Source organism: Capricornis sumatraensis, chromosome 3 (assembly GCF_032405125.1).
Source record: "Capricornis sumatraensis isolate serow.1 chromosome 3, serow.2, whole genome shotgun sequence".
In the NCBI taxonomy this organism is placed as follows: Eukaryota; Metazoa; Chordata; class Mammalia; order Artiodactyla; family Bovidae; genus Capricornis; species Capricornis sumatraensis.
The window spans coordinates 19,501,792-19,527,842 of NC_091071.1; the positions used below are offsets into that span (position 1 = coordinate 19,501,792).

Consider the following 26,051-nt stretch of genomic DNA (forward strand, 5'->3'; position numbering starts at 1 on the left):
ACATCCTACCATGTGCGAGACAGCCCCCCGCAACACAGAACCATTTAGCTCCACATGTCGGTAATGCTGAGGCTGAGAAACTCTGGTCTACAAAGAGACATGGTTCACTGAAAATGTTTCTAAAGTCAATTAAATTCCATGTGAACCAGGGCGCTCTATGTCTTAATTCCAAACTGCATTTACTGGAGTATGGATGATCTTCAATATAAAATGACATATATATTTTTTAATATTAAATTTGATATAACTTTAGACTTAAAGGAGAGTTCCAGAGATAGTGTAGAATGTGCACATAGTCGTCCCTGAACCTCTCTTAAATTTTTATATTTTTATAGAACAACTATAGGCATCAGGAAATAACACTGAAGCAGTCTTATTAGCTAAACTTCAGGCTTTGACCACATTTCCCCAGTTTTTCCAGTAAAGTTCTCTTTCTGTCCCAGTATCAATCCAGAATCCCACATTGCAGTTATTTTTTTAAGGTGTACAGTGTGATGATTTAATACATATATACACTGTGAAGTTATTACCACAATCCCAAGAGGTTAATATCCAAGATATATAGGAAACTCATAGAGTTTCAATAGCAAAACAGAATATCCCATTTAAAAATGGGCAAAGAGTATATTTCTGGGTTCATTTTCTTGTATTATCATCTCTGTAACCAGGACTGGGGAAACAGAATAAATAACAGTTTTGCTATTAAAAAATCTTACAGAGGCTCTCCTGTAAGCCACTGTCATCTTTGTCTGCGTCCTAACTGATGCTCGAGGAAAGTTAGGTCTTCTCTTCCTGGATTCCAGGTATAGCCCTGGAATCGAGACTGAGATTCCTTCATAGCCCCTTCAGGAGTTTTTCCTGCGTCGTAGATCTCAGGTTTCCTCACAAGAAGAGTCTGAGCCTTTGCGCACCGTCCACTACCCTGACTCAGCCTCCCAGCACCTGCATGGTGGGCTTAGACGAGGCCTGACTTCCTCTCAGCCTGGCCTCCACGCTGGACTTGGACCTTGTCATGCTGCTGTCATGCTTTCTCTCCTGGTTCCCTCTACACCCTTAAATGTCAGGAATGATCTTTTAATCAGCATGGATTTGTAATATTGTTTGGAACAGAATGCTGGAAATTTTTCTTTTTAAGTTGCTTATGATAACCAGAGTGCAGCTAATGTTCCAGATTCCTTTGTCAGTGGGTTGGTTGTTTCTTATGGGAAAAGATCTTCTTATTTCCAAGGTCAAAAGTTCTATCAGGCCAGCAGAGCAGACTTTATTCCTTTTTTATTCCTGAATTCTGGACCTTATGAGCAGGGAGCCAGGCAGTGTAGGAAGGAAGAGGAGAGAGAAAAAGAGTCCAAGGAGGCCACAGGACATGGTGTAAGCCTCTGCTCTGCTCTGCTCTGTACTGGCTGTGTGAACTTTTACAAACACTTGACCTCTCTGAGCCTCGGTTTTCTGCACATGAAATGGATATGATAATGCCTGTCTTACAGTGAGCTTCTGAGACTTAAATGAGACAGTCTATGTAAAGGGCCTAACTTGGTGCCAGTCACGTATTAGGTGAATGATACACCTTCATTTCTTCCCTTTGTTTCCCTCTTCCTTTCTTGCAGGATTAGAAGGATCTCAGCAGAATTTGAAAAAAATGCTAAAGTTTCTCCTTTCCACCCATTTCTCCCAACACCACACCAGCTCCAGACTTGTTTTTTCTCCTACCCTGTCATCCTCGGTACTGAAGTCCCACCCCCAGTCATACTGATCTCAGCTGGTGTACGGAGTAGAGTGATGAAATTCAACTCTTGAAACTGAATCCAAGGCGACCATCCAGATTTATACTTTTATCTAGAATATATGTATTAGCACAGATGATTCTGGAATTTGTAGAATTTCTGTTAATAATAAAAAAATATCATGCCCTCTAGGAGATGATATCTCAGGGCAAGGGGTCCATGATTACGTACAGGTGGCCCAGTCATGCTTAGAGACCCCCTTAGCTGTTCTTGGAGAAGGAAATGGCAACCCACTCCAGTATTCTTGCCTGGAAAATTCCGTGGATGGAGAAGCCTAGCAGGGTATAGTCCATGGGGTCGCAGAGAGTCAGTGCTTGACTTCATAAAAGTGGGTCAGCCTCTGTTAACTGAGTTTTCTAATCATTCAGCTTTTTAAATGACAGGTTTTTAAAGACCTGTATGTGTACAATGTACTTTTTTTTTTAAAATAGCCTTTTTATTTTGGAATAATTTTAGATTTACAGAAGAGTTACAAAGGTAGTCTAAGTTTCGGTGCACTTCTCACTCACTTTCCCCTATGGCTAACATCTCCTATCACCAGGGTACTGTATCACGGCTGTGAAACCAACTCTGGCACATTACGACTAACCAAACTCCGTATTTTGTTCAGATCTCACCAGTTTCTCCTCTACTGGCCCTTTTTTGACCCCAGCTTGTCCCCTCCCCCACCCCCCAGGTCAGCGTGCGGCGTTTAGTCAACATCACCTCTCCTTACCGTTTTCTAGACTGTGATAGTTTCTTAGTCTTCCCTGAGTTTTCCGTGGCCGAGACACTTGTGGGGAGTCCTGGCATTTTGAAGACAGCCTGTCAGTTTGCATTTGTCAGATGCTTTTCTCATGGTTAGGCTGAGACTGTGGGGTTGGGCGAGGAGGGCCACGGAGGTGGGGTGCCCCTGGCTGACATGGGGTTGGGAGTGGGGGCAGGTCCGGATCCCAACCTGGTTTACATGGTGAGGTTAAGCTCGATACCCTGGTCCAGGGGGCGTTGGCCATCCCCAGCACTCCGCTTCCTGAGAGATGTTTTTCCTTTGCGCAGCTGTTAAAAAACCTGCTCCAGCACCCCCAAAACCAGGAAACCCGCCTCCCGGCCATCCCGGGGGCCAGAGTTCTCCAGGAACATCTCAGCACCCACCCAGCCTGTCGCCAAAGCCGTCCACCCGCAGCCCTTCTCCCCCGACCCAGCCCCCAGGCCAGGCCCCGGGCCAGCCCTGCGCCACCTCGCAGCTCTCGGCACCACGGAGGTACTCCAGCAGCCTGCCTCCGATCCAAGCCCCCAACCACCCGCCGCCGCAGCCCCCGACGCAGGCCGCATCGCCATCAGCGCTCACCAAGCCCGGCAGCCAGGGCCCGCCGGCGCCCGGGGCGCCCGGTGAGCCTGGACTCGAGCAGTCGTCCCACACCCCTCCCCAGACTCCGACGCCCCCCAGCACTCCGCCCCTCGGAAAACAGAACCCCGGCCAGGCGGTGAGTAACCCCGAGACCGCACAGCCACACGCTGGAACCTTACCGAGACCGAGACCAGTACCAAAGCCAAGGAACCGGCCCAACGTGCCCCCGCCCCCTCATCCTCCCGGCGCGCACGCCGGGGATGGCAACCTCAGCATCGCAGCTCCCACCGCCTCCAAAATCGTCACAGGTAAGTGGGAAAAGGATTCAGACAGTTCCCTGTGCCAACTCTGCCTTGCTTTTTTACTATTCTCCTTCATTTAGGCTTCGATTTTACATCAGGGGTTTGCAAACCAGGACTGCGGGCCAAATCTGGCCCCCGGCTTGTTTTTATAAATAAAGCCTTCCATTTGTTGACATGTTCTTTCTAGCCACTTCTATGCTAAAACAGTAGAGTTGTGTCCTTTGGAAAGTCGTATACTCCCAGAGCCTTCCGAGTTACTACCTGGCCCTCAGGTTTGCCAGCCCCTGATGTACAGGGTCACTATGTTTGAGAACCATCTCCGTTTACATTTTCTAGGTACAAACGACCGAGTCCAGGGGGAAGGTATTGTCCAGCTCGAGCATGATACCCGTTTCTTAGTGAACTCCTCGTTAAAATGCTTGTTTTCTTTTTAATAGTAATTTAGAGTAAGTGAAGCATTTCAGGTATAATCTTTAAAAATATGTTTTGTGCTAACCTGGATGCTCTCAGCAGGGAGATTTGAGACGCATGAGAATCCCAGCTTTTAATGGCAAAGAACAGAAGAATCGAGGTTTCCTTTTTAATTCTATGGAAACCTGTTTTAGGTGTTGATGATTGTACAGATTTTACCTCTCTCATGGGATATTTTTTATTGGCAGTCTGGAACATGACTGTTTATTTAGTTGTGATTTTTTAAAAATTTCCGTCCCAAGTGCTCTAATTTACTGTTTAAGGATGAGATGGATGGATTTTTTTTTTAATGTTTTTAAAAATGGTAATTAGGAGCTTTGAATAATTTCTTAGAACAGCCTAGTTTTACATTTTCCTAAGTGGAACTGTTTTTAGAGAAGTAGCTGAAATATACCTCTGGGCCCTCCAGTCATGCTGAATGACATCTCTGCTAAAAAGGAGCAAAGGATACATCCCACTCTTAAGTGATGAGGGTTAACCGACTAGTCTCTCTCTTGATAACTTTTCTCCCCCCCCAGGAATATATTGCGTGATTTGCATGTGTTATAAATTGTGAGCTTTTTTTTTCTGATGACACCTCAGCTTTTATTTAAAAAACAAAAACAAAGCCACATTGGTTTGTTTGTTTGTTTGTTTCCCAATAGATGCCCTTCCTAGCGCCCTCACAGGTGGGGAAGGTTTCCAGGAGTAAGGTCTGTAACCCACCCCAAGCAGCTTGCCCGCAGCCCCAAATGCTCCTGCTTAGCCATGTTTTGTATACGTGCTTTTGACTTTGTGCTCAAGAGCAGCCATCTGACCCCCTGCCATCCACTCTCTAGTGGGTAGACATCACTCTTGTTTATATCAGAAGCACTTTGAGCTGCAGTGCTCCAAATTCGAGATGTAGGTGTCAATAGATCTCAAGCCCAATTTCAAGCTGCTCAGATAAGAATACTAAGAAATGTTTCCTTTCTTTTTGGTAAGATTTTCCAAGCGTCTGCTCTGCTCAGCGTGATTTCCCTGTCATTGATTGGCTCCTCAGCATCCAACCAAAGAGAACTGGGGTGCAGTTAGCCCAGAAAATGGTGTCCCTTATGTCTTGAGCTTTAATTTTTAATTAACTGCATGGAGCTTCTTAATTTGGTGTTTGAAATTCTCAGGATCCCCCATCCCCTCCAAAAAAATTCTTTCTCCAAAGATCCCACACTAAATTTCTTTGCATTCTGGCATGCTTACATTTTGCTTTCTTAAACCACATGAGCTTTTTGAAAGGTCCTGTGAGGCTCATCTGAAGCTAGCCTTTAGGTCCACGCTTGGACGGCATAAGGCTCTCATTGCGTGTGCAACTCAGTTCTGCTCAGCTGATCTGAGCCTTAAGCCTTCAGTGGGCTACTTAGAGTTTTCCCAGCTTTGGCCTGAGGAAGACTTTCTGTAAAAACCAGAATCAGAAAACAAGAACTCAATCTTTACAACCAGTGGAGGGCTCAGGTCTTATTCCACCTTCCTGACTCCTGGGTAATGAACCCAGAAGTCTGCAGTTACCCAGTTGGGTGTGGAAATCACAGAGTGAAAAGACTAAACCCTAATTAAGGCTGAGCCTTTTAGCACTTTAATTCTTGTGACACATCAGAATTTTATTTCCAGATCTTCCCTTTTCTTTGGAGGAAAGACTACCATCAGAATTGTATCTGCTCTTCAATATCATTGTTATCCGGGTGTTTTTATTCCAGAAACTTATTTTATTGATGTGCTATGACACTGTAATGTTCTGTACTTTAACAACTGTCAGATAAGTGAAATTTGATATTATAAATACTTTTCCTAGGATATTAGCTAAATATTGTAAAATCAATCTGTACTTTGAATTCTCCTAACTCAAGAAATTCCAGGTCACCATATCTTTGTCTTAAAGAATTAATGTTTAATTTCTTCAAATCCCCTGAATTGCCATTAGAAGTACATAAAAGGCCAGCATTTAGAATTTATAAATATGCTTGTGTTGATCATGCTGCTGTTAACCAATCTGGAATACAGTCATTGGGTTTTTCAAGAAGAAGAAAATGTTTTAACTTCCCTAGACAGGCAGTCTGTATTATGAAATCACCTTTTCACTTGAAAAAACTCTAGATAGACGAATTCCTGAAAACAGGTTATTCGCTGAGAGCATTTAATCTTAAAACCTGATTTATGGCCTGGGGATTAAGATAAGCTCTCAGGGGAGATTACTGATACCAAACAGGTTTGGCAGTCAATTTCTTGCAGCTCAGTACCAGAGGAAGGAGGAATTCTGCTGTCATTCTGAATCTCTTCTTAACTGTTACTCTAGAAAGCAGTAAGAAAAAAGAAGAGCAGTAGGATTTTAGCTTTGCAAGGATAAGAGTTTACATCTTGCTGTTTTTAAAGTAATAGATTTTAGAGTGTTCTAATCTAAACATTTCATTAAATAATTTAGATGTATGACCTGCCATATTCAGTAAGAACTGAAATTGGAATATTTAATGGTAAGGAAAAGGCACCTGATTGGCCAAAGCATTGTCGCTACTTGATGATCATGTTCGCGCACTAATGCCTGATGTTAACCGTTCACTCTAACCCTGCCTGCTCGCACCCCTACTAATAGTGCATGTACTAAGGGAGGCTGGCTTTGTTCATGCTTGCTGCCAAGTACTCTGAGTACTGTGTTCACACACCCATGTCACCGGGCTGGCCTTGTCACCTCCTCAACTCCTAGTCTTTTCTGTACCGGGCAGGCTTGAGAGGTAGTGAAAAAACACACTAGAATCAGACCTGTCTGAATCTGAAATTCAGCTTTCTGTGTAACGACGGCCCCGCATCACCTGGATCTGTAAAATGGTGACATTTGCAAGAGTAACTATCCAAGGCGTTACAGCAGATAAAATAAGAAAAGGATCCTACAGTTCTTAATATACAGGGGGTCTGAGTCAGTGGTAGCTATTTATTATCACTTTTATCGAGAAAAAATAGATAATCAGAGTTAGGTATTAGATTCGTATGTCACCATTTTAAAGACTCACATGCCCAGATCCAGGCAGGTCAGGTCTGGAGCCCAGGCATCCGTATTTTGATCCCAACGTGCCACTTGGTAGTGGGTTGAAAAGACAGTGCTCTGGACTAGAAGATATATATATATATTTTTTTTTTAATTGGAGTATAATTGCTTTACAATGTTGTGTTAGTTTCTGCTGTACAAGAGCATGAATCAATTATATGTATACATATATCCCCTCTGTCTTGAGCCTCCCTTCCACCACCCACCACCACCCCCCCACCCCGCCCACCCCACCACCCCACCACCCCTGTAGGTCATCATAGAGCCCTGAGTGGAGCTCCCTGTGCAGGAATGCAGTAGGAGATATTCTTAATTTAGTGAGCCTGAAAGTTAATTTAGTAAATCATTCATCCACTGCACAGTGGTAGAACGAGTTGCAATAGTAGTCATCAAACACCCGACATTTTGCTGGTTCTCATAGCTTTTGCTTTTTAAAATTAAACATTTTTTTAATAGCACGTAAGTAACGTATTGGGACTTCCCTTGTGGTCCAGTGGTTGAGAATTCACCTTCCAATGTAGGGGGTGCAGGTTCGATCCCTGGCTGGGGAGCTAAGATGCCATAGGCCTTGTGGCCAAAAAACCAAAACACGAAACAGAAGCAATATTGTAACAAACCATAAAAATGGTCCACAGTAAAAAAAAAAAAAATTTTTCAAAAAAGTTATATATTTAAAAAATAAATAAATATGGATACTAAAGCAAATTGGGAAATTAGAAGCAATAAGAAATCACCCTTCCATAATTGAAGAAGTCCACTATTCATATTTTATTTTTTCCTTCTAGTTTTTTTTTCCTAAAAGGCAAAGGGATGCATGATCATAATTGTTTGGCATATACAGAGTTTGATTTTACGTTTTTATTTTACTTTACATCATGTGCTCTTTCTTGTATTATGATATAATTTTTATAACTTTATATGATATGCTATTTCCCATGTTATAATGTAGTTTTTCAATGACTGCATGATATTTCATTAAGCAGATGTTTTATTGCTCACAGTTGGACATGTAAGTGGCTTCTGCTTCTAGTTGCATTTTATTTTTAATAAATGGATGTCAGGATCACGTCAAGATAAACATCCAGTGAGACTGGAACAGGCGCTCTCCTTTGACTGAAATAAGAGAGTTGACTCAAAGTCGCTTACAGATGAGTAAGCCTCTCCCAGCCCTAGAAAACTGATGAGGATTGTAAGGAAGTCATTCCCTCAGACTCTAGCTTAGAGAAGAGTTTAATGATTGAGGGGTGATTCACCCTGCACTTGTGCCTGAAATGTTTAATTTCAGGTTTGTGTTCGGATCCCTTAACGTGTCAAAGTGGCTATCAGAATAACCTTGGCCTTTCTGAAGGGTAGGTTTACCACCTAAATCACATACTAAATATTGCTGAAGTGACAAACTTTCTAGGGCCATACCCTAAACTGTAGAATGCCAGTTCCCACCCTCAGAAGGCCCACTCTTAGACGTGTGTGTGTGCGCTCAGTATCTCAGTCATGTCCGACTCTTTGAAACGCCATGGACTGTAGCCCACCAGGCTCCTCTGTTCATGGAATTGGAGGATCCAGGGTATGTTAGTCAGAGCCCCAGAGCAATGGTGAACCACATGGCCTTCTACCAGCAAGCAGAGGCTGTGACTTGGCCCTCTTGCTCAGCCTTCTTATAATACTTTTCATATGAACTTAACTCCAAGAAATATGCTCAATCTGAAACCAGCCCATCTTGGAGTGCGGGTATAATGAAAAATGATGCCTTACGTAAATCCATAGCCAGAAAGTTTTGGAGATGTTTTTTTAAAAAACATTGAAGGGCTCCTATAGGCAAAAGACCCTTTATCTCCTTTGCAAATAATGAGCCAAAAGTCTTTAAGTCACTAAAGACACTAGTGACACTTTAAGTCACTAAAATGAGCCAAAGTCTAAGCCTCAAGCCATTATCTGCTCAGGTGCTGTCTTCTCTCTCCAGGGGCATCCAGACTCCTCTGGGGAGGCGGAGAGGCCTTCTGAAAATTAAGAACCAGGCTCCAGAGCCCAGCCGGTCTGGCTTAGCCCCTCCTTCCAGTGCTGGCTGTGTCCCCTGGATCAGAGAACCCAGCCCCGGCCCAGACTCCCCCTTGCTTGTCTTATGGTGGCGCCAGTGCCGCCTTGGGGTGATTTCACGAGGGTTCAGTGCGAGTGTGTGGCGCACTCAGCACCACACCTGGAAAGTAGTAGCTGCTCAGTAGCTTCGGCCGCTGGGATAAAGATCTGGCTCTTTCTGAAAGCTGGCTCTGCACACATGCCATGATTCTTACTGCTTTTTGTGTGTAAACAGATTTGTTGTTTTCTTTCAAGAAATGGTTCATATAAAAGGGAGATGGGGAAAATCCACCAGCCTCAGGCAAACCAAGCAGGGTGAAGTAAAGGAATTTCCCCTATGTCCCACCACACATTTTTCTTCTAAGTATGTAAGTAATGTGTGTTCATCATAAATAGCTAGAGAAACTCAGAAAAGTCAAGTCCAGAAATTATTTGTGATGTTAAAAAAAGAAAAAGAAGAAAAATAACAAGTTTGTACTCTGAAAAGGATCTGTTACTGATAGGTGTCACATTTACATGTAAATAGAGATACTGATCAGTAGAAATCTAACTCATATGCACACCCCCTCGGCATCATGCGTGTCAGTTCCCTAGTTCTGTGTAAAGTCTGTGAGCCAAGAAGCGGCACTGGCTGATTGTCCCATCTGTCTTGTTGGGTTAGGATAATGGTAAAGGGGTTGAATGTGCAATGAGTTTCTTGTATCAGTGTTGTCTTCAAGACACGCCTACTTCTTTACATGAGGCTGTCAGCAAAGAGGATTAGAAAGATGGCTGGACTAGATGACTTTTTATCTATTCTTCTGTCTAGACAGACAGACAGACAGACAGCTACAACGTTTATTGAATGTCTGCTATTAACTCATCACTGTTCTGGGCACTAAGGATGCACTGTAAGTCGGAGAGACATGGTCCCTGCCCTCGTCGACTTTCATTCTGCTGAGGACAAATCTGAGACAGTCTGTATTCTGTGTACATAGACCACCCTTACCTGTTCCTTTAGACAGTGCAGTTCAGCACCACTCAGCTGACTTTACGATTATCATAAGACCTGAGCTATCTGAAGTGACACGCAGCACCTCAACTCTTTGACACCTTGGCACCTCCGTAAATTCGGATATTTACCTGAGTTATGGTGCACAGCAAATCTCAAGGGATGGTCTGCCAACCCAGGAGTGACTGAGAGAAAAGGGACACCCCAGGAAGTAAGTAGATCTTGCACCTCAGAGCTATAGGGATGTGTCAGAGCAGGAGTCTCAAAGAAGTGAGCCTCCCAGGATACAACTGCTTTTGCCAGTTCTGCCTATGTGGATCAGGAGCGGCTAAAACGGAAGTACTGTTTAGTACTGTTTTAGTACTGTTGAAAGCAGCTTCCAGCAAGGGTAGACTGCACCGCAGCCAGTACAGAAAAGCAGCTCTAAGCATAACAGGAAAACCCCAGCACAGCCCCCCACCACCACTCTGGTTCCCTCGCTGCTCCCTGCATGACTAGCTCTAACCCGGCAGAAGGAAACTACAGCGCATCTGAACATCTCCCGCCTCTCTTCCACTGCCCTGAAATCCCTAACAAGGCTCATCTTTTGCTAGAATTCACATCTACTAGAGAAACAAACTTTTCAAGACCGGAAGGCCTGTCTCCCCAACTTAGCCATGGGCTTCAGCTAAAGCTGTGTCTCACTTGTTCACTATTGGGTCCTCACAGCTAGAATGTGGTAGGTGCTGAACAAGTATTTGTTCATGATGAAGGAGTCTAAGACTCACCATCTCACTAGGAAGAGGGCTGTGATTGGTTCAGGTGTCTTGTGAGCAATCATGGCTTGAGGACCATGTATTTGCCATCTCGCTGAAGGCGTTCCAGCCAACGTAATAAGACACGCAAAAGGAATTGGAGGTATATAAGTATTAGAAATGGGCTTCCCAGGTGGTGCTAATGGTAAAGAACCCACCTGCGGATGCAGGAGATGTAAGAGACACGGGTTTAATCCCTGGGTCAGGAAATCCCCTGAAGGAGAGCATGGCAACCCACTCCAGGATTCTTGCCTGGAGAGTCCCATGGACAGAGGAGCCTGGTGAGCTACAATCAACAGGGTTGCACAGAGTCGGACATGACTGAAGCAATTTAGCACGCTTGTACGAGTATTAGAAGTAGATGTGAAAATTAATATTTGTAGGAGATTTGGTGCTCTGCCTCAGTGATTGTTAGCCAGGGGTGATTGTGTGCTCCCACCCCCTTCCCAGGGACATTTGGCAGTGACTAGAGAAGGCAATGGCACCCCACTCCAGTACTCTTGCCTGGAGAATCCCATGGACGGAGGAGCCTGGTAGGCTGCAGACCATGGGGTCGCGGAGAGTCGGACACGACTGAGCGACTTCACTTTCCCTTTTCACTTTCATGCAATGGAGAAGGAAATGGCAACCCGCTCCCGTGTTCTTGCCTGGAGAATCCCAGGGACGGAGGAGCCTGGTGGGCTGCCGTCAATGGGGTCGCACTGAGTCGGACATGACTGAAGCGACTTAGCACCAGCAGAGATATCTTTGGTTGTCAGCTGTGGGAAGAAGAGTTGTGTGCCATTAGTGTCTCACGGGTTAAGGGCAGAGATGCTGCTGCTCAGCATCCTACAGTGCATAAGACAGCCCCACACCCAGGGTGATCCGGCCCCACATGTCACTAATGCCGAGGTTGAGGGCACAGCATTCATTAATAACAGGAGGAAACTCACCAGCCTCAGAAGAGGGAACCCTTTCCGGTGAAGCTCAGCCCTTCCCACAGCCCAGATGTTGTCAGCAGATTTCAGTTAATGCCTTAGAGATATTGGTAGGAATAAGGTGTCTCTTCCTCAGTCACAGCAAGCAGATCCTTCCAGGGTTGCATCTCTGAGGATTGCCATGGGCTCCCAGAAAGGACCAGAGCCAGGTGGTCTGTGCCACATGGCTGTCCCTGGGGTCTCCAAGGCTTGACTCAACTTCTTAGGGCTAATGGTGCCTGTAGTAGGGGAGTGTGCGTGCATGGGCTGACTCTCAAACTCTCCAGCTTCTCTTCTTCTCAGAGAACCTTGGTGGCCTCTTGGGCATTTCCACACCATTGATACCATGTCTCCTCATGTTTTTGTCCAGACACCAATTCTAGGGTTTCAGAACCGCTTCGCAGCATCTTTCCTGAAATGCAATCAGACTCAGCCAGCAAAGACCTGCCTGGCCGCATTCTGTTGGATATGGACAATGATACAGAAAGCACTGCCCTGTGAAGAAAGCCATGCCCCACCCTTGACCCCTTCCACCCTGGCGAGTGGAGCAGGGGCAGGCAGATGTTAATCTTCATAGACCAAACAGTGAGAAGCTTTCAGTGAAGGGGAAAAAGAAAGGCCTCACCATGCTGGACTTGGCCTTCTCACAGCCCCAGGAGAGAGCAGAGGCTGACACTTAAAGCTGGATGACCTGTGTCTTGAAGAAGTTGGCTTTTTTTACATGGGAAAGAATCATGCCAAAAAAAATTTTTTTTCTTTTTTTAAGAGGGATACCAACAGTGGAAGGTGTATCATTGCCGAGACACGTGTTGGAAGCTTTTGTCCCTGTTGTTCACACAGGCAGCACCACCGGCAACTTGGAATGAACAAAGAGCCTTGCATTAACACTCTATTTAATGAAGTACATCCATTATGCTCACCTACTTCCTGCTGCTTGGACTTGCCTTCTCATCTATCACAAGGGAGTTTCCTCTCCTTCAGACATGCTGCAGAATCATTTTGTATGAAGTATGGTCTGTGTCTCCCCGACCCCTCAGAACCACGAGCATTGGGGGTGACTGCTGGATCCGTCACCTCAGCAAACTGGATCGCCTTGTGCCTTGTTGGATTGCCAGAATGTAGACAGAAATGTACTGTTCTTTTTTTTTTTTAAACAATGTAATTGCTACTTGATAAGGACCGAACGTTATTCTAGTTTCATGTTTAATTTGAATTAAATATATTCTGTGGTTTATATGAAAACTATTATTCTTGCAGGCAAAACTGTGGATTGTGTGTGTGCATGTTGTCATTTGTCACTTAACTACAGAGAACTATGGATAGGGGACTTCCCTGACAGTCCTGTGGTTCAGAGTCTGCGCTTCTACTGTAGGAGGCGTGGGTTCCGTCCCTGGTCAGGGAAACTGAGATCTCACATGTCAAAAAAATTTTTTTAATTAAAAAAAAAAAGACTTGTGGATGTGACAGCTGAAAGTCTTAACTGTGAACATAGAAGTTTGAAAGGGTCAAGAGCAAGGTCTCAGCAGTGAGACCCGCCCCCAGGGGACCCAGAGACCTCCCAGACTGATTCTCTCTCATCGAATGTTCCAGGGGCTGGGCTCTTCCTTTGCTCTTACCAGTCCTGATTCATTTTCTTGTCTGGAGACACTTGTCCAGCAGCACTTAGACACTTGTAGGCCAACTCTCAGTATCTCAGCCCCACAGACTCAGTGCAGGAGGCAGAGCCATTCATTACCTTCCAGGGAAATCCCTCTTCTAGTGACTGGAAAGCACTTCTTTCCCAGGATTGAAATAACCTGGAAAGAGTGGATGGGGGATTGGAGCAAAATGAGGCCAATTGGCTGGACACCTATTGTGTTGATAGTGCCTCCCTGTGGCCCAGATTTGGCATCAGCTCTTGGGACACACGCTGCCCTGCTGGCTGCCCCAAGTGGCTCCACTGATAGAATCACTCGCCAGGCACATCCATGACCCAACTCCTGCTCAGAACCCACTGGACCTCCTTCCCCTATTGTTGCAGTTGCTCAGTCATGTCCGACTCTTTGCAACCCCATGAACTACAGCACACCAGGCTTCCCTGCCCTTCACTGTCTCCAGGAACTTGCTCAAACTCATGTCCATTGGATCAGTGATGGCCATCCAACCAGTCTCATCCTCTGTCACCCCCTTCTTCTCCTGCCTTCAGTCTTTCCCAGCATCTGGGTCTTTCCCAATAAGTCGGCTCTTCGAATCAGGTAGCTAAAAACTGGGGCTTCAGCTTCAGCGTCAGTTCTTCCAATGAATATTCAGGACTGATTTCCTTTAGGATGGACTGGTTTGATCTCCTTGCAGTCCAAGGGACTCTCAAGAGTCTTCTCCAGCACCACAGTTTTATGAATTGACTTAAATTTAACTTGCAAAAGACAATCATTTTTTCCTCTTAACTCAAAGTTTAACTCCCTGCACTTTTAAATTACATTGAAAATATGTACCTGTAAACCTTTTTACCCCCTATCTTAAATTTGTGTTTACTGAAGGCTCACTCTTTCCTTCCTCATACACCAGCTCTGTTCTTTTTCTCTGCTCCCTCCCATCCCCGTTTAGCACTAAAGCAAACCCTCTAGAGAAAGCAAAAGTCTCCTTGTATTGATACATTGCTCCTAAGTATTGACCCCTTCTCCAAGGAGCTCAGCCATCCACCGTCAGGCATCTCTGCAGACCTTGGAGACGCTTCTTCTAGGATGCCTGAACTCACACTCCAGAGGGAGCTGGGATGTGGTGCTTGCCCAGGAGATGGTGTGGGTGCCCGGGGAGGAGGAAGGGCCATGGCAGACATTCTCCCCAGAATGTATACTGAGGTTTGTTATTTGAACAAAATGGTTCTGAAACACAGCAAACCCTACCCTCTTTACTTTAGGAACAGTGTTCCTGTTTCACCCTCCTGTTGTCTGTAGCTATCACCCGACCACAGCAGCTCCCACCTAAAGAAGAATGAAGCTTGCTTGCCCTGTATGTGCGTCAGCAGCCACTGTCCATCTTCCTGGATGGGCGAGGGAGGTGTGGGACATGGTGGCTCAGCCCGTAGTCAAAGCTGTCATTGCATCACCACAGGAGCACCTGCAAGGTGCCCCAGAGACAGAATTACCCCTGCGTGGGGGGCAGGGGTCGCCACGTGGCTGTCACCTTGCCCAGGGTACTACACATGACAAGAGTCTCTTCACCATACCCACCGTCAGAGAGGGGGAGAGGTCTGTAATCCATACTCACATTGCCTTCCCTGACCATCAAGGAAGGTGCTGGGATCTGCCCTTCAGACTGTTCCCTTCCCTTCTCCATACAGCTACTCATGGCAGCGTCAGTCCTGGGTGCTCAGGTCTTCTGTTCCTGCTTCCCTGCCCACAGCGACACCAGAGTCAAGGACCTGGGCCTCTCACCACACACCTTGCAGGCAGCACCCATCTGCCTGTTCGTGGTCTGGCCGTTTGGAGGCTAACGGGGGCCAGGGTGTCACCTTGCAGGCAGCACCCATCTGCCTGTTCGTGGTCTGGCCATTTGGAGGCTAACGGGGGTCAGGGTGTCCTCTGGTTGCCTTGATTGTACTGGGTTCTACCCTGTGAATTCCCTACAGGTCAGATGCAGGCGGAATGACTGAATCCCTGAACCTCTTTAATACCCTGGTTCCCTTGGGGGCTCCACAGAGCCCCTTTGTCCCCTTCTTGGGGCTTCAGCTTCCAGTACTGTCCTAAGCCCAGTGAATCCTTAAAGTGCTCATACTTGCAGGACTTAAGACAACCCCTTTTTCTAGTTTCTCTACCTGTGGTCTAGTCCCACCATTCTGCCACCTGCACCATGAGCCTGATGGTCTGAGTGCATTTCAGAGCCCTAAGTAGTCTCTGACTCACAGTATAGGGTCTTGAGTGAGGCCGGGCGGCACACCACTGACAGATATTTCTAGACCAAAGGCATCCACTTTGCTAATAGCCTAGTGATGGAGCTGAAGATAAAGAAAGTCCTGTGGACATGGTGAAGCCACTGGCTCTGATGCAACCAAAAGGCAAAAAGTGGTTCAAACTGCCTGAGCCGCCAGCTTAGGGAAAAGGCATGACATGGTGCAGAGTTGAGGTACCTTCTCTGGCATCACTTTTAGGGGTGTCTCTGCAGTTCACTCTCCCATGAACCCATCTCCATCACTGAGGCCATTCTGCATTTCTTGCCCTGGTACCCTCACCACAAATTCTCTCCCCCATCACCCCGCCTTTATTTTTTATTGTTTTTTGCCTAAACTTTGTAGGGTTTGTTACTTGCAAGCAAATGACTCCTACTTGATAACACTCTTCAAAAGAGAGTGTATCACTACATGCTATAATATAATCAGAGACGATATCTCATCACCCCAGCCAACAGAGGCTGTCCTTTTCTGCTCACTCTCCAGCATGTGGCTGTACAGACCCCTGGCAACCCCACAGGCAAACTCTCCCCACATCACCCCACCCTTCGTATCCACACAGGTATCCATAAATGGTACACACTGTCAGTTATCGCTGAGCAACAAATGACCACAAACTTAAAGCAGCTTAGAACAATGCACATTTATTATCTCATTGTTTCTATAGGTCAGAAGTCCAGGCAGAACTTAGCTGGCCCCTCTGCCCGGGTCTCACAAGGCTGCAGTCAAGGGTCAAATGGGTCTGGGGTCTTATCTGGAGGTCCACCTGGGGAAGGACCCACTCCTAAGGTCCCTCGGGATGTTGTCAGAAGTCATGTCCTTGTGCTTGTAGGGCCACAAGGTCTGGGAGCCTGTGCTTCTTGCTGACCGTGATGTAAGTGCTGCCTGCAGTTCCCAATCATATGGGCTTCTGCAGGGAGGCTGCTACTTCAAGTCAACAAGGAGACCCCTAGAGTGAGTCTGCTGGCAAGACAGTGTCTGCATGCTGTAATACAATCACAGACAGCATCTCATCACCCCTGCCATATTGTGTTGGTTAGAAGCCAGTCACAGGCTCTGTCCACACTCAAGGGGAGGGGATTACACAAGAGCAAGACACCAGGAGGTGGGGATCACTGAGGGTCACCTTGGGGTCTACCCATCACCTACGTCAAAATGTCACCTATGACCCATCAGGGTATACTTGAGCCAAATGTATTTTGAGAAGAACAAAAACAAAAATTCATCAGAGTTCTGTTTTTACCTTCTATATTTGTATTTGAATGCAGTTTTCATACATATCAATAAATTATATTTGGATGACCCAAAGTGTTTTTCATGTTATTTCATGGTAGAAACAGCATTCTTGCTTTCACCTAAGGATGTTTAGAATTGAAGCTGTGTCTTATAATGATTTCTATGTCTTCTTTAGGTGAATACCATGGGCTTACTCTTCCATACACTGACCTAGACCCTGGGGAACCAAGCTGAGCCACACAAACATGGTCTTGACCTGCAGGAAGCTTACAAACAGATACCTGGAAGCAGGGAGAGGCTGGAGGAGGGGGAGGGGTGGACCATGGAAACACGTGGGAGGAAGGCCCTGTTGGTAGAGAGAGGAGTGGAGAAGTGGGCTCTCCAGGTGCTAGGAATGGCCTGTGAGGTGAGAGATAGCACAGAAGTGGTGGGGTGGAGGGGGGGCGGGGGGGCGGGGGGGCGCGGTGTGCAGGGAAGTGGTGAGCCACAGGCAAGGAGTGAGCCTGGCGAGGGAAGCAGGAGCTGGAGTGTGAAGGGTGTGAAGGGCCTTAGAGTCAACCAGGGAGCAGCGGGCTGTGGATGGAGGAGCGGAATGACTGTGGGATTTGTACTTTAGATCCTTGTGGCTGTGGTGCTTGTTTTAGGGGAACAGCATTGTGGTGAGTCAAGCAGAAAGGCCCAAGCTAAGGCAGAAACTTGGGACATGCAGCCAATCCCCTGATTTTCTTATGGCACAAGATTCCAGGGCACCAACTCAGGTCTGTTTCCCAGAGATCATAGGTGCAAACTTCACAGTGAGAAAACCTTTGGGACCAGCTATTTCTTCACCCAAAGCCAGCAAGAGTGAAAGGCAGGAGACAGAAGGCAGGTCCCCTTCCTCGTGCTTGGAAGATGAGCTGGGGAAGAGTACACCCAGCCCAGGAGATGTGTCTCTTGGAGGGCTGGGAGTCTCTGCTTGTCTCACCTTTTGGGTTTGGCTGTTGATGTTACATGATGGACAGAAAGAGTAAATGACTGCCTTTTGAGACAAGGAAGCCTTTACTCTTCTCTCTTTTTCCAGCTTCTAACCTTCATTCCCTTGTAAGAAGGGCTAGGGACTTCCCTGGTGGTCCAATGGTTGCGAATTCACCTTGTAATACAGGGGACTCGGATCTGATCCCTGGTCGGGAAACTAAGCTCTCACCTGCCACAGAGCAACTAATCCCCTGTACCGCAACTACTGAGCCTGCGAACCACAAACTAGAGAGTTCATGCACCTCAAGGAAACATCCTGCTTGGTGGAATGAAGATCCCAACTGCTGAAACTAAGATCCACTGCCATAAATAAATAGATAGATAAAAATAAATAAAACAAGGGCTAAATATTATATTGAAGATGGCCCATTAACAGCTTTGACGCCTAGTGGTAAACAAACAAAGCTTTATTATTTTTTTCTCCTTCATTAAAAAAAATCGGAACATTGATAACAAATGAGAGGTCAGACCCCTGGGTTCACCCTCACGTTAAGCAAAGTAGCCCCAGAGAAAGATGGCACAGCTGATGCAAATGATGAGGTTGAGGTCCAGAAGGGTTTTCACCAAGGGGTTTTCTTCCAGGGAAACTATGATCGGGTCCACTCTGCTCGGTGCCTGCTCCTTGCCCTTATTCTCCACCCCACAGAGCCACAAGATGGCTTTCACCACTTTGGACTGCTTTGTGGTCGTGTCATCTAAAAAGAACACAACAGATAAAGGTCATAAGGGTGAGCTGTGTCTCTGAGACAAGAGGGAAGAGAGTCTCTCCCGGTATGTGATAAAAACTTTATGTTCCTCTTCTGGAAGGTATTTGTTAATACCGCAATCCTGGAAGACTTGAATTCTGAAAGGTTGGTGTTCTCAGACTTTTCATGATGTTTAGGTGCAGAATTTCAGATGAATTTCAGCCTCTTAGATAGAGGCTCAGACTAACTTGAGTGAAGCACAGAGCAGGTCAGCAGAGGCAGAGATGGGTTTAGGACCTGCTTGATCTGACTCCCTCTCTGTGTGTGGCACCGCCTGCCAGAGGCTGAAGGGAGACGGGCACTTTTGCAGGGAACTCTGTCTCCACTCAGAGCTGGGGCTGTGAAATCAACTGCAGATGGAGCCAGGCAGGTGGCCTACGGGGGTCAGAGAAGCTGATTTGCTTCTTAGACACATCACCTCTACCAAGGAAGATTCTCTCTCATGTTTCCTGAAGCACGTGGCCTTCTGCATCTATCCTTGCGTTTCCCACTGTAGGATGCCATGGGTTCGTAGCCACAGTTATTTTTTTTAAGCCATTTGCTATTGTCTAGTCATCAAGTCATGTCCCACTCTTTATGACCCCATAGACTGTAGCCTTCCAGGCTCCTCTGTCCTTGGGATTGCCCAGGCAAGAATACTGGAGTGGGTAGCCATTTCCTCCTCCAGGGGATCTTCCTGACCCAGGGATTGAACCTGAGTCTCCTGCATTGGCAGGCAGATTCTTTACCACTGAGCCACCAGGGAAGCTCCTTTAAAAGCCATGCGTGGTGATTAATGACAACCACAGCCTTGGGGTCATGTAGGCAGAAGGGACTGCTGGGGACTTTGACTAACTGTATATCCCAGGTCTAAGGACCAGCTGCTTCCCACCTCCAGGCAGCTTTTGCCAGGCAGGCATATGGGCTCCATGCTGCCAGATCTTCTACTTATTCAAAAGAAGGTGGAAATCTGAAATGTTATGAAATCTCCCTACTTTTAAATAACTCACATTAAAAGAGTAGGTGGCCTAAACCAAAATACGTCTACAAGCTGAGAGTTTAAAACCAGTAATTTAAAGAATGCCAGCAGTAACCCCCACCTACCACGTGGGGTTTCACGAGGATCAAATGAACTGTGTTTTAGTAGGCACTCAACAAACGTTGGCTCTCATTGCCCAGCTGAAGCATCTGTCGAAAGTTCCTAACCCTTTCAGTGGCCAGAGAGCGAGGGAAGACCAGACCCTGGGAATGAGGAGATGCTAAAATGTCAAGTGTGCCCCTTCACTTGCTAGTGATATGATAGAAAAATTTCCTCTTAAACACATAATGCTTCTTGAGGTTCCTACTGTAACCTAGGAAAAAGGCAACTCACAGCTGTGGGTTTTGGACATGTTTTCTTGAACCATCTCGAATTGGATGTTGGTGCCGCTGGCCTCTGGTGTCCCGTTTTGAGGAAGGGTAAGAGGCGGGGGAGTGGCCGATGGCACCTGTTCCTTCTGGACCACAGGGTCGTGGCGAGTAGACCAGGTCAAGCGACTGACCTATAGAGCAGAGAGGCATTGTGAGATGAGGGTGGGTGGTGACGTTCATCCCTTTCTCCTACCTCCTTCCAACCCCAGGCTCAGCCTTCATGTCCAAGTCTCTTCCAGTCTCACCCTCCCACTCCACCTTCCAACAAGCCTCAGCTCCCTGCAGTCTTCAGAATCAATGGACGTTTCCCCCACTCATTCCCCATCTTTCTTTGAAAGCCCCAAATCTCTTGTGGGGATCTCACCCTCCCTCATTCTAATAAGAGCTTAACCCCAGCCCAGGGGTGTGTGGGACCCAGAGACCAGCATTCAGCTCATCCATTTCTCTGGCCACAGCAAGTGGGTTGGTTCATGAGTGACCATGTGTCTTGGGCTGACTCCATCAATGGGCATGAGCAGCTTCACTGGAAATGCTGGGACTAAAATGTTTATGCTTTTGCTTAATGAGACTAAGAGAGGAGGTATCCTAGAAGCTGTTGACCCCAATAGGGGCTGGAGAATAGGAATAGGGGCGAGAAGGGACTTCCCTGGTGGTCCAGTGGTTAAAAGTCCACCTTCCAATGCAAGAGACCCAGGTCAGGTAACCAAGATCCTGCATGCAATTGAGCAACTAAGCCCTCACACTGCAACTACTGAACCTGTGCACCCTGGAGCCCACAAGCCACAACGAGAGAAGACCGTGTGCCATAACACAGACCCAGTGCAGCCAAAATAAATAATAATTAAAAAAAAAAAAAAAAAAGAAGTGACCAACGGATTCAGATGGTCTTTTCTGAAGTCAAGTTCCTCCAAAGACCAAACCCTGGACTTTTCAGCTTTTTGAAAATCAGTCCTGGTTTTCTATCTCTAGCAGTAAAGGGTCTCAATGGCTATAGGGTCAAACCCCAAAGTACCATTTCCTTGGAGGGCGGCTCTGTGAACCAGCTCACGGCACACACAGTGATCAGGGTGACCGAGGACAGGATCATAGAGAAGTAGAGATAGTGGACGTCCTTCACCACGGCTGGGCGCTCGTCCAGCTGGTCACAGCGAGGCTGCGCGTAGATGAAGTCCAGGATCAGCCGAACCAAGCCTAGGAGGAGGCCTAAGGCCAGACCGAAGAAGGCACCCTGCAGAGCAGAGCAAAGCAAAGCTATCTTAGACACACGCCTCCGGAAAGCTCAGCAAGCCCTCTCCAGAGCTGGTCTTTACCATGACGGTCACTGCACGAGTCAGTGATTCAAAAAGAGTGGGAGCTACTTATCTGCTTATCTTTTACATACAATTGATCCATTACGTATAATTCCCTGTTAATTCAGCTTCCCTTTTGAAAGACAAAAATGCATTGAAGTAGAAGCTTCGTTCCTTGTGTTTTCAAAAGCCAGGTAACATCCTCCCTGGATCTTTCTCCCCAAATCTCATCACCGCCCCCCCCAACAATGACACCTTACATCCACGTGTCCCCACTTCAAGTCCCTCCTCTCCCATCCAATGGACTGAAGGGCTGATCCAGAGCTACCTTTTCATTGGCCCGCTTCCAGAAACATCCCATGATGAAGACCACAGCCACAGGTGGCTGTAGGTAGGAACTGATGGACTGGATGTAGATGAAGAGCTGGCCGCCCTGGCTGGCCTGGACCACAGGGATCCAGAGGATGGAGACCAACACCAGAAGCAACACAAACACCCTGGTTGAATGAGACACATACCCCCCCACATTAGTTTTGTCCTCCCTGGATACTTCTCTTTTTTTATAGCTTTTTGGAGGTAGAATTTATATAAGATTCACCCATTGTAAGTGTGCAATCAAGTAATTTTGGTAAATTTATAGTCGTGTAACCAACATCACAATCGAGCTTTTGAATATACATCACTCCAAAAACATCCCCTCATGCCCATTTACAGTTTATTCTTGTTTCCAACCTAAAGAAGCACTTCTATCTGCTTCTATCTCTATGAAAGAAAATGAAAGTGTTAGTCCCTCAGTCATGTCTGACTCTTAGTAATCCTATGGACTGTACCGACCAGGCTCCTCTGTCCCTGGGGTTTCCCAGGCAAGAATGCTGAAATGGGTTGCCATGCCCTCCTCCAGGGGATCTTCCTGAGCCAGGAATCAAACCCAGGTCTCCTGCATTGCAGGCAGATTCTTTTCCATCTGAGTCACCAGGGAAGCCCCCTAGGGGCTTCTGTGTCTATAGCTTTGCTTTTCTGGACATGTCACATAAATGGTATACAATATATACAATACATGGTCTTTTGCAGTTGGCTTCTTTCATTTAGCATGTTTAAAGTTCATCAGATATCATGTATCAGTATTTCATTCCTTTTTATTGTTGAAAACATTCCGTTGAGTGGATATGCCATTGTGTAACTATTGTTGAAAACATTCCGTTGAGTGGATACGCCATTGTGTAACATTATCTATCCTTCACCCATAAGTGAACATTTAGATCGCTTCTCCTTTGTGGCTCTTGTAAAAACTGATGCTATGAACACTTGTATACATGTCTTTGTGCAGACATACGGTTTTATTTCTAGGAATGCAGTTGCTAGGTCATATGGTAAGTTTATATTTAACTTTTTAAGAAAATGCCAAACTGTTTGAACAGTTGAACCATTGTATATTAACACCTGCAATTCACAAGAAGTCCAGCTTCTCTGCCTATCTGCTGTTCAATTATAGCCATACTAGTGGGTGTCCAGTGGTATCTTGAAGTCTTTTTCAATCTTTGTGAAAATTAGATCATACAAAATTAGATTAGAAAATAGATTACAATCTCATTTTGAAGACTGTTCTGGATTACAAGTCCTTTGTCAAATATTTGGCTTGCAAATAGTTTCTCCCAATCTGTGACTCATCTTCTCATTTGCTTTCTTTCCTTTCTTTTCCTTTTTTATGTTCTTGGCCACCCTGCATAGCATGTGAGATCTTAGTTCCCTGAGAGATCGAACTTAAGCCCCTTGCATTGGAAGCTCGGAGTCCTAACCACTGGACCACCCAAGTCCCCTTCTCATTTTCTTTTGAAGTGAAAAAGTTTTGGGTTTTGATGAGATCTAATTTAGCTCTCTAGGCTGAGCGCCGAAGAATTGATGCTTTTGAACTGTGGTGTTGGAGAAGACTCTTGAGAGTCCTGTGGACTGCAAGGAGATCCAACCAGTCCATTCTGAAGGAGATCAGCCCTGGGATTTCTTTGGAAGGAATGATGCTAAAGCTGAAACTCCAGTACTTTGGCTACCTTATGCGAAGAGTTGACTCATTGGAAAAGACTCTGATGCTGGGAGGGATTGAGGGCAGGAGGAGAAAGGGGCGACAGAGGATGAGATGTCTGGATGGCATCACTGACTCGATGGACGTGAGTCTGAGTGAACTCTGGGAGTTGGTGATGGACAGGGAGGCCTGGCATTTTACGATTCATGGGGTCGCAGAGTCGGACACGACTGAGGGACTGAACTGAACTGAACTGAATTTAGCTCTCTTTCTTTTTTTTTAACGGAATATGCTTCTGATGTCACAGTTAGTGGCTCAGTCATATCCGACTCTTTGAAACCCCATGGACTGTAGCCCACCAGGGCCCTCTGTCCATGGAATTCTCCAGGCAAGAATACTGGAGCAGATTGCCGTTTCCTTCTCCAGGGGATCTTTCCGACCTAGGGATCGAACTCTGGTCTCCTGCATTGTGGGTGGATTCTTCACCATCTGAGATACCAGAGAAGCCTTTTGTTGTCATACGTTTCCCTCAGCCATGGCTGAGACAGCCCTAGGAATGCACCTTCTGGAGAAGCAGAGCCCCGAGATGCTTGTTAGCATACATTTTGCATAAAATGTGCATGCCACTCACTTCACTCATTTTCATGCCCTGCATTACGCTTCAGGAGTTGGCAGAAGACTTGGTAGAGAAACGTTCCCCCAAACCTCCAGAACACCCTCCTTGCTTTTACCTGGCTGTCTCCTATTGACCCCTCAAATCCCAACCCAAGTTAGAGACTTTCCTCTGAAGCCCTAGCTCTCCTGGCTCATCTGTCATAATACTCATTGCAGTTAAAACCAGCTGTTTACTTCTGTTTTTCTTCTTCTAGCTCCAAGAAGGCAAAATGAGTCTTTTCTTTCCCCTGCTATGTGCCCAGCACCTGGCACATAGGAGGTGCTCTTGAATGAATGAATGCCTTACTCATCCACAGGGTCCTGGTGTCCTTCAGCTTGGCCATCAGAACGGGGCTGAGCCAACCAGAGGAAGTCACTGTTTGGACTTTCCCTTTGAATGGCTCAGCTTTTTCCTCCCTGAGTTATCCTGACTTTTCAGACTCTTGCCCAGCTCCACCCAATAAGACCGTGACAAGTGAAAGAAAGTGAAGTCGCTCAGTCGTGTCCAACTCCTTACAACCCCATAGACTGTAGCCTACCAGGCTCCTCCGTCCATGGGATCTTCCAGGCAAGAGTAACTGGAGTGGCTTGCCGTTGCCTTCTCCAGGGGATCTTCCTGACCCAGGGATCGAACCCAGGTCTCCCACATTGCAGGCAGACGCTTTACCGTCTGAGCCATCAGAGTAAGACCGTACCTGCCCACAATCATGAGCTCCTTCTCAGATGCCCGAGGCCGGAGATGGTTCCAGAGGTCCATGGTGAAGATGGTGCTGGCACTGTTAAAGATGGAGGTGAGGGAAGACGTGAGCGCCGCCACCATCACAGCCATCATGAGCCCGCGGAGCCCTGGGGGCAGAAGGGAGCTCTATGGGCCTTGGGCTTTTTTCTGCCTTCCCTGTTGACCCCATTGCCCAGGTCTGCGGCTAACTGGTCCTGAGAGGTTCAACGCTGAGAAGGCAGAACTCAGGGCTGGGAGCCAAGAGGAGGGACACAGAGGTTGGTGGGGCACAGCTCCCTGCGGAGCCAGGGCCTGAGCTTCAACTGGGAGCCCTCACATCTTGTCCCCCACCTCAGATCGGAGCCCAGCCAGGGTCCTCCTTTCTCGGGGGGACTCAGCTGAAGGGTGATGGATCATTACCTGTAGGCAGGAGTTCCAGCACAAGTTTGGGATACGCGATGTCAGAGCAGCCGGCGGGGTTGCTACAGACCTTCCGGCAGATTTCTGGGTCTGCACAAGCCACTTCGTCTGTGGAGGAAACAAGCCCAGAGATGGCTAGATGGACCCTTAGAGCCCCAGGCCTGGCCAAAACACAGCCCGGCGCCGGTCAGCACCAGGAGACAGGGTTACTGCGTATAAGTGTAGAGCTCGATGAAATAAAAAGGACCCTGGACTTGATTAAGTGGTAAAGAATCTGCCTGCTTCCCAGTGGTAAAGAATCTGCCTCCCAATGCGAGAGACACGGGATCAATCCCTAGGTCAGGAAGATCCCCTGGAGGAGGAGATGGCAACCCACTCCAGTATTTTTGACTGGGAAACCCCATGAACAGAGGAGCCTGGCAGGCTACAGTCCATGGGGTTGCAATAAGTCAGACATGATTTAGTGACTAAACAGCAGACTTGATAAACCATGGCCTTCTCACTTAACCATCCTGGACCTCAGTTGCTGTATCTGTGAAATGGGACAGTAACGGAACTTTACTTCATAAGATTCTAGTGAGGACTGAGATGTTACACGTTAACACACTCAGCACTGAGTCTGAGACATGGGAAGTGCTGAGCTCATTTCAACTGCTTTTATTGCAACCTCAATATAGCTGACACCTCACAGCCAGTCTTGGCACAGTGTTCTACATCAGGTTCCTTAACTCCCTAAAAAGGACACAAGCAATTCACCTCTTCACCTAAATTTATTGGAAGTGCAAAGGAGAATGCCATCATTTGACACATGGCAAATATTTTTAAAATTCCTCTTTTCCCCATCTCCTTCCCAATAGCACATATAGTTCAACACCTGTTCCTCATTTTAGACTCATAAA

General features: G+C 46.7%; 2 protein-coding genes across 10 annotated transcripts in view; one reads left to right on the forward strand and one right to left on the reverse strand.

Annotated features, from left to right (window-relative positions):
- ARHGAP17 (Rho GTPase activating protein 17) overlaps positions 1-12,914 on the forward strand; it is a 51,474-nt gene extending 38,560 nt beyond the window's left edge. For 2 of the 5 annotated variants that reach the window (XM_068969412.1, XM_068969415.1), the window contains 2 exons: positions 2,817-3,416; positions 12,115-12,914. In XM_068969412.1, the coding sequence (XP_068825513.1) occupies positions 2,817-3,416; positions 12,115-12,245 (731 nt within the window). In that variant the 3' untranslated portion in view covers positions 12,246-12,914. Of the gene's footprint in view, positions 1-2,816; positions 3,417-4,525; positions 4,620-6,312; positions 6,362-12,114 lie in introns of those variants that run through there. The other 3 variants (XM_068969414.1, XM_068969413.1, XM_068969416.1) reach the window with 3 other exon arrangements.
- Positions 12,915-18,408: 5,494 nt separating this feature from the next.
- Positions 18,409-26,051, reverse strand: part of SLC5A11 (solute carrier family 5 member 11) — a 48,266-nt gene continuing 40,623 nt past the window's right edge. For all 5 annotated transcript variants that reach the window (XM_068967518.1, XM_068967517.1, XM_068967516.1 and 2 more), the window contains 6 exons: positions 25,153-25,260; positions 24,710-24,860; positions 21,672-21,840; positions 21,067-21,282; positions 20,017-20,185; positions 18,409-18,614 (listed from right to left, as the gene is read on the reverse strand). In XM_068967518.1, the coding sequence (XP_068823619.1) occupies positions 18,409-18,614; positions 20,017-20,185; positions 21,067-21,282; positions 21,672-21,840; positions 24,710-24,860; positions 25,153-25,260 (1,019 nt within the window). The remainder of the gene's footprint in view (positions 18,615-20,016; positions 20,186-21,066; positions 21,283-21,671; positions 21,841-24,709; positions 24,861-25,152; positions 25,261-26,051) is intronic.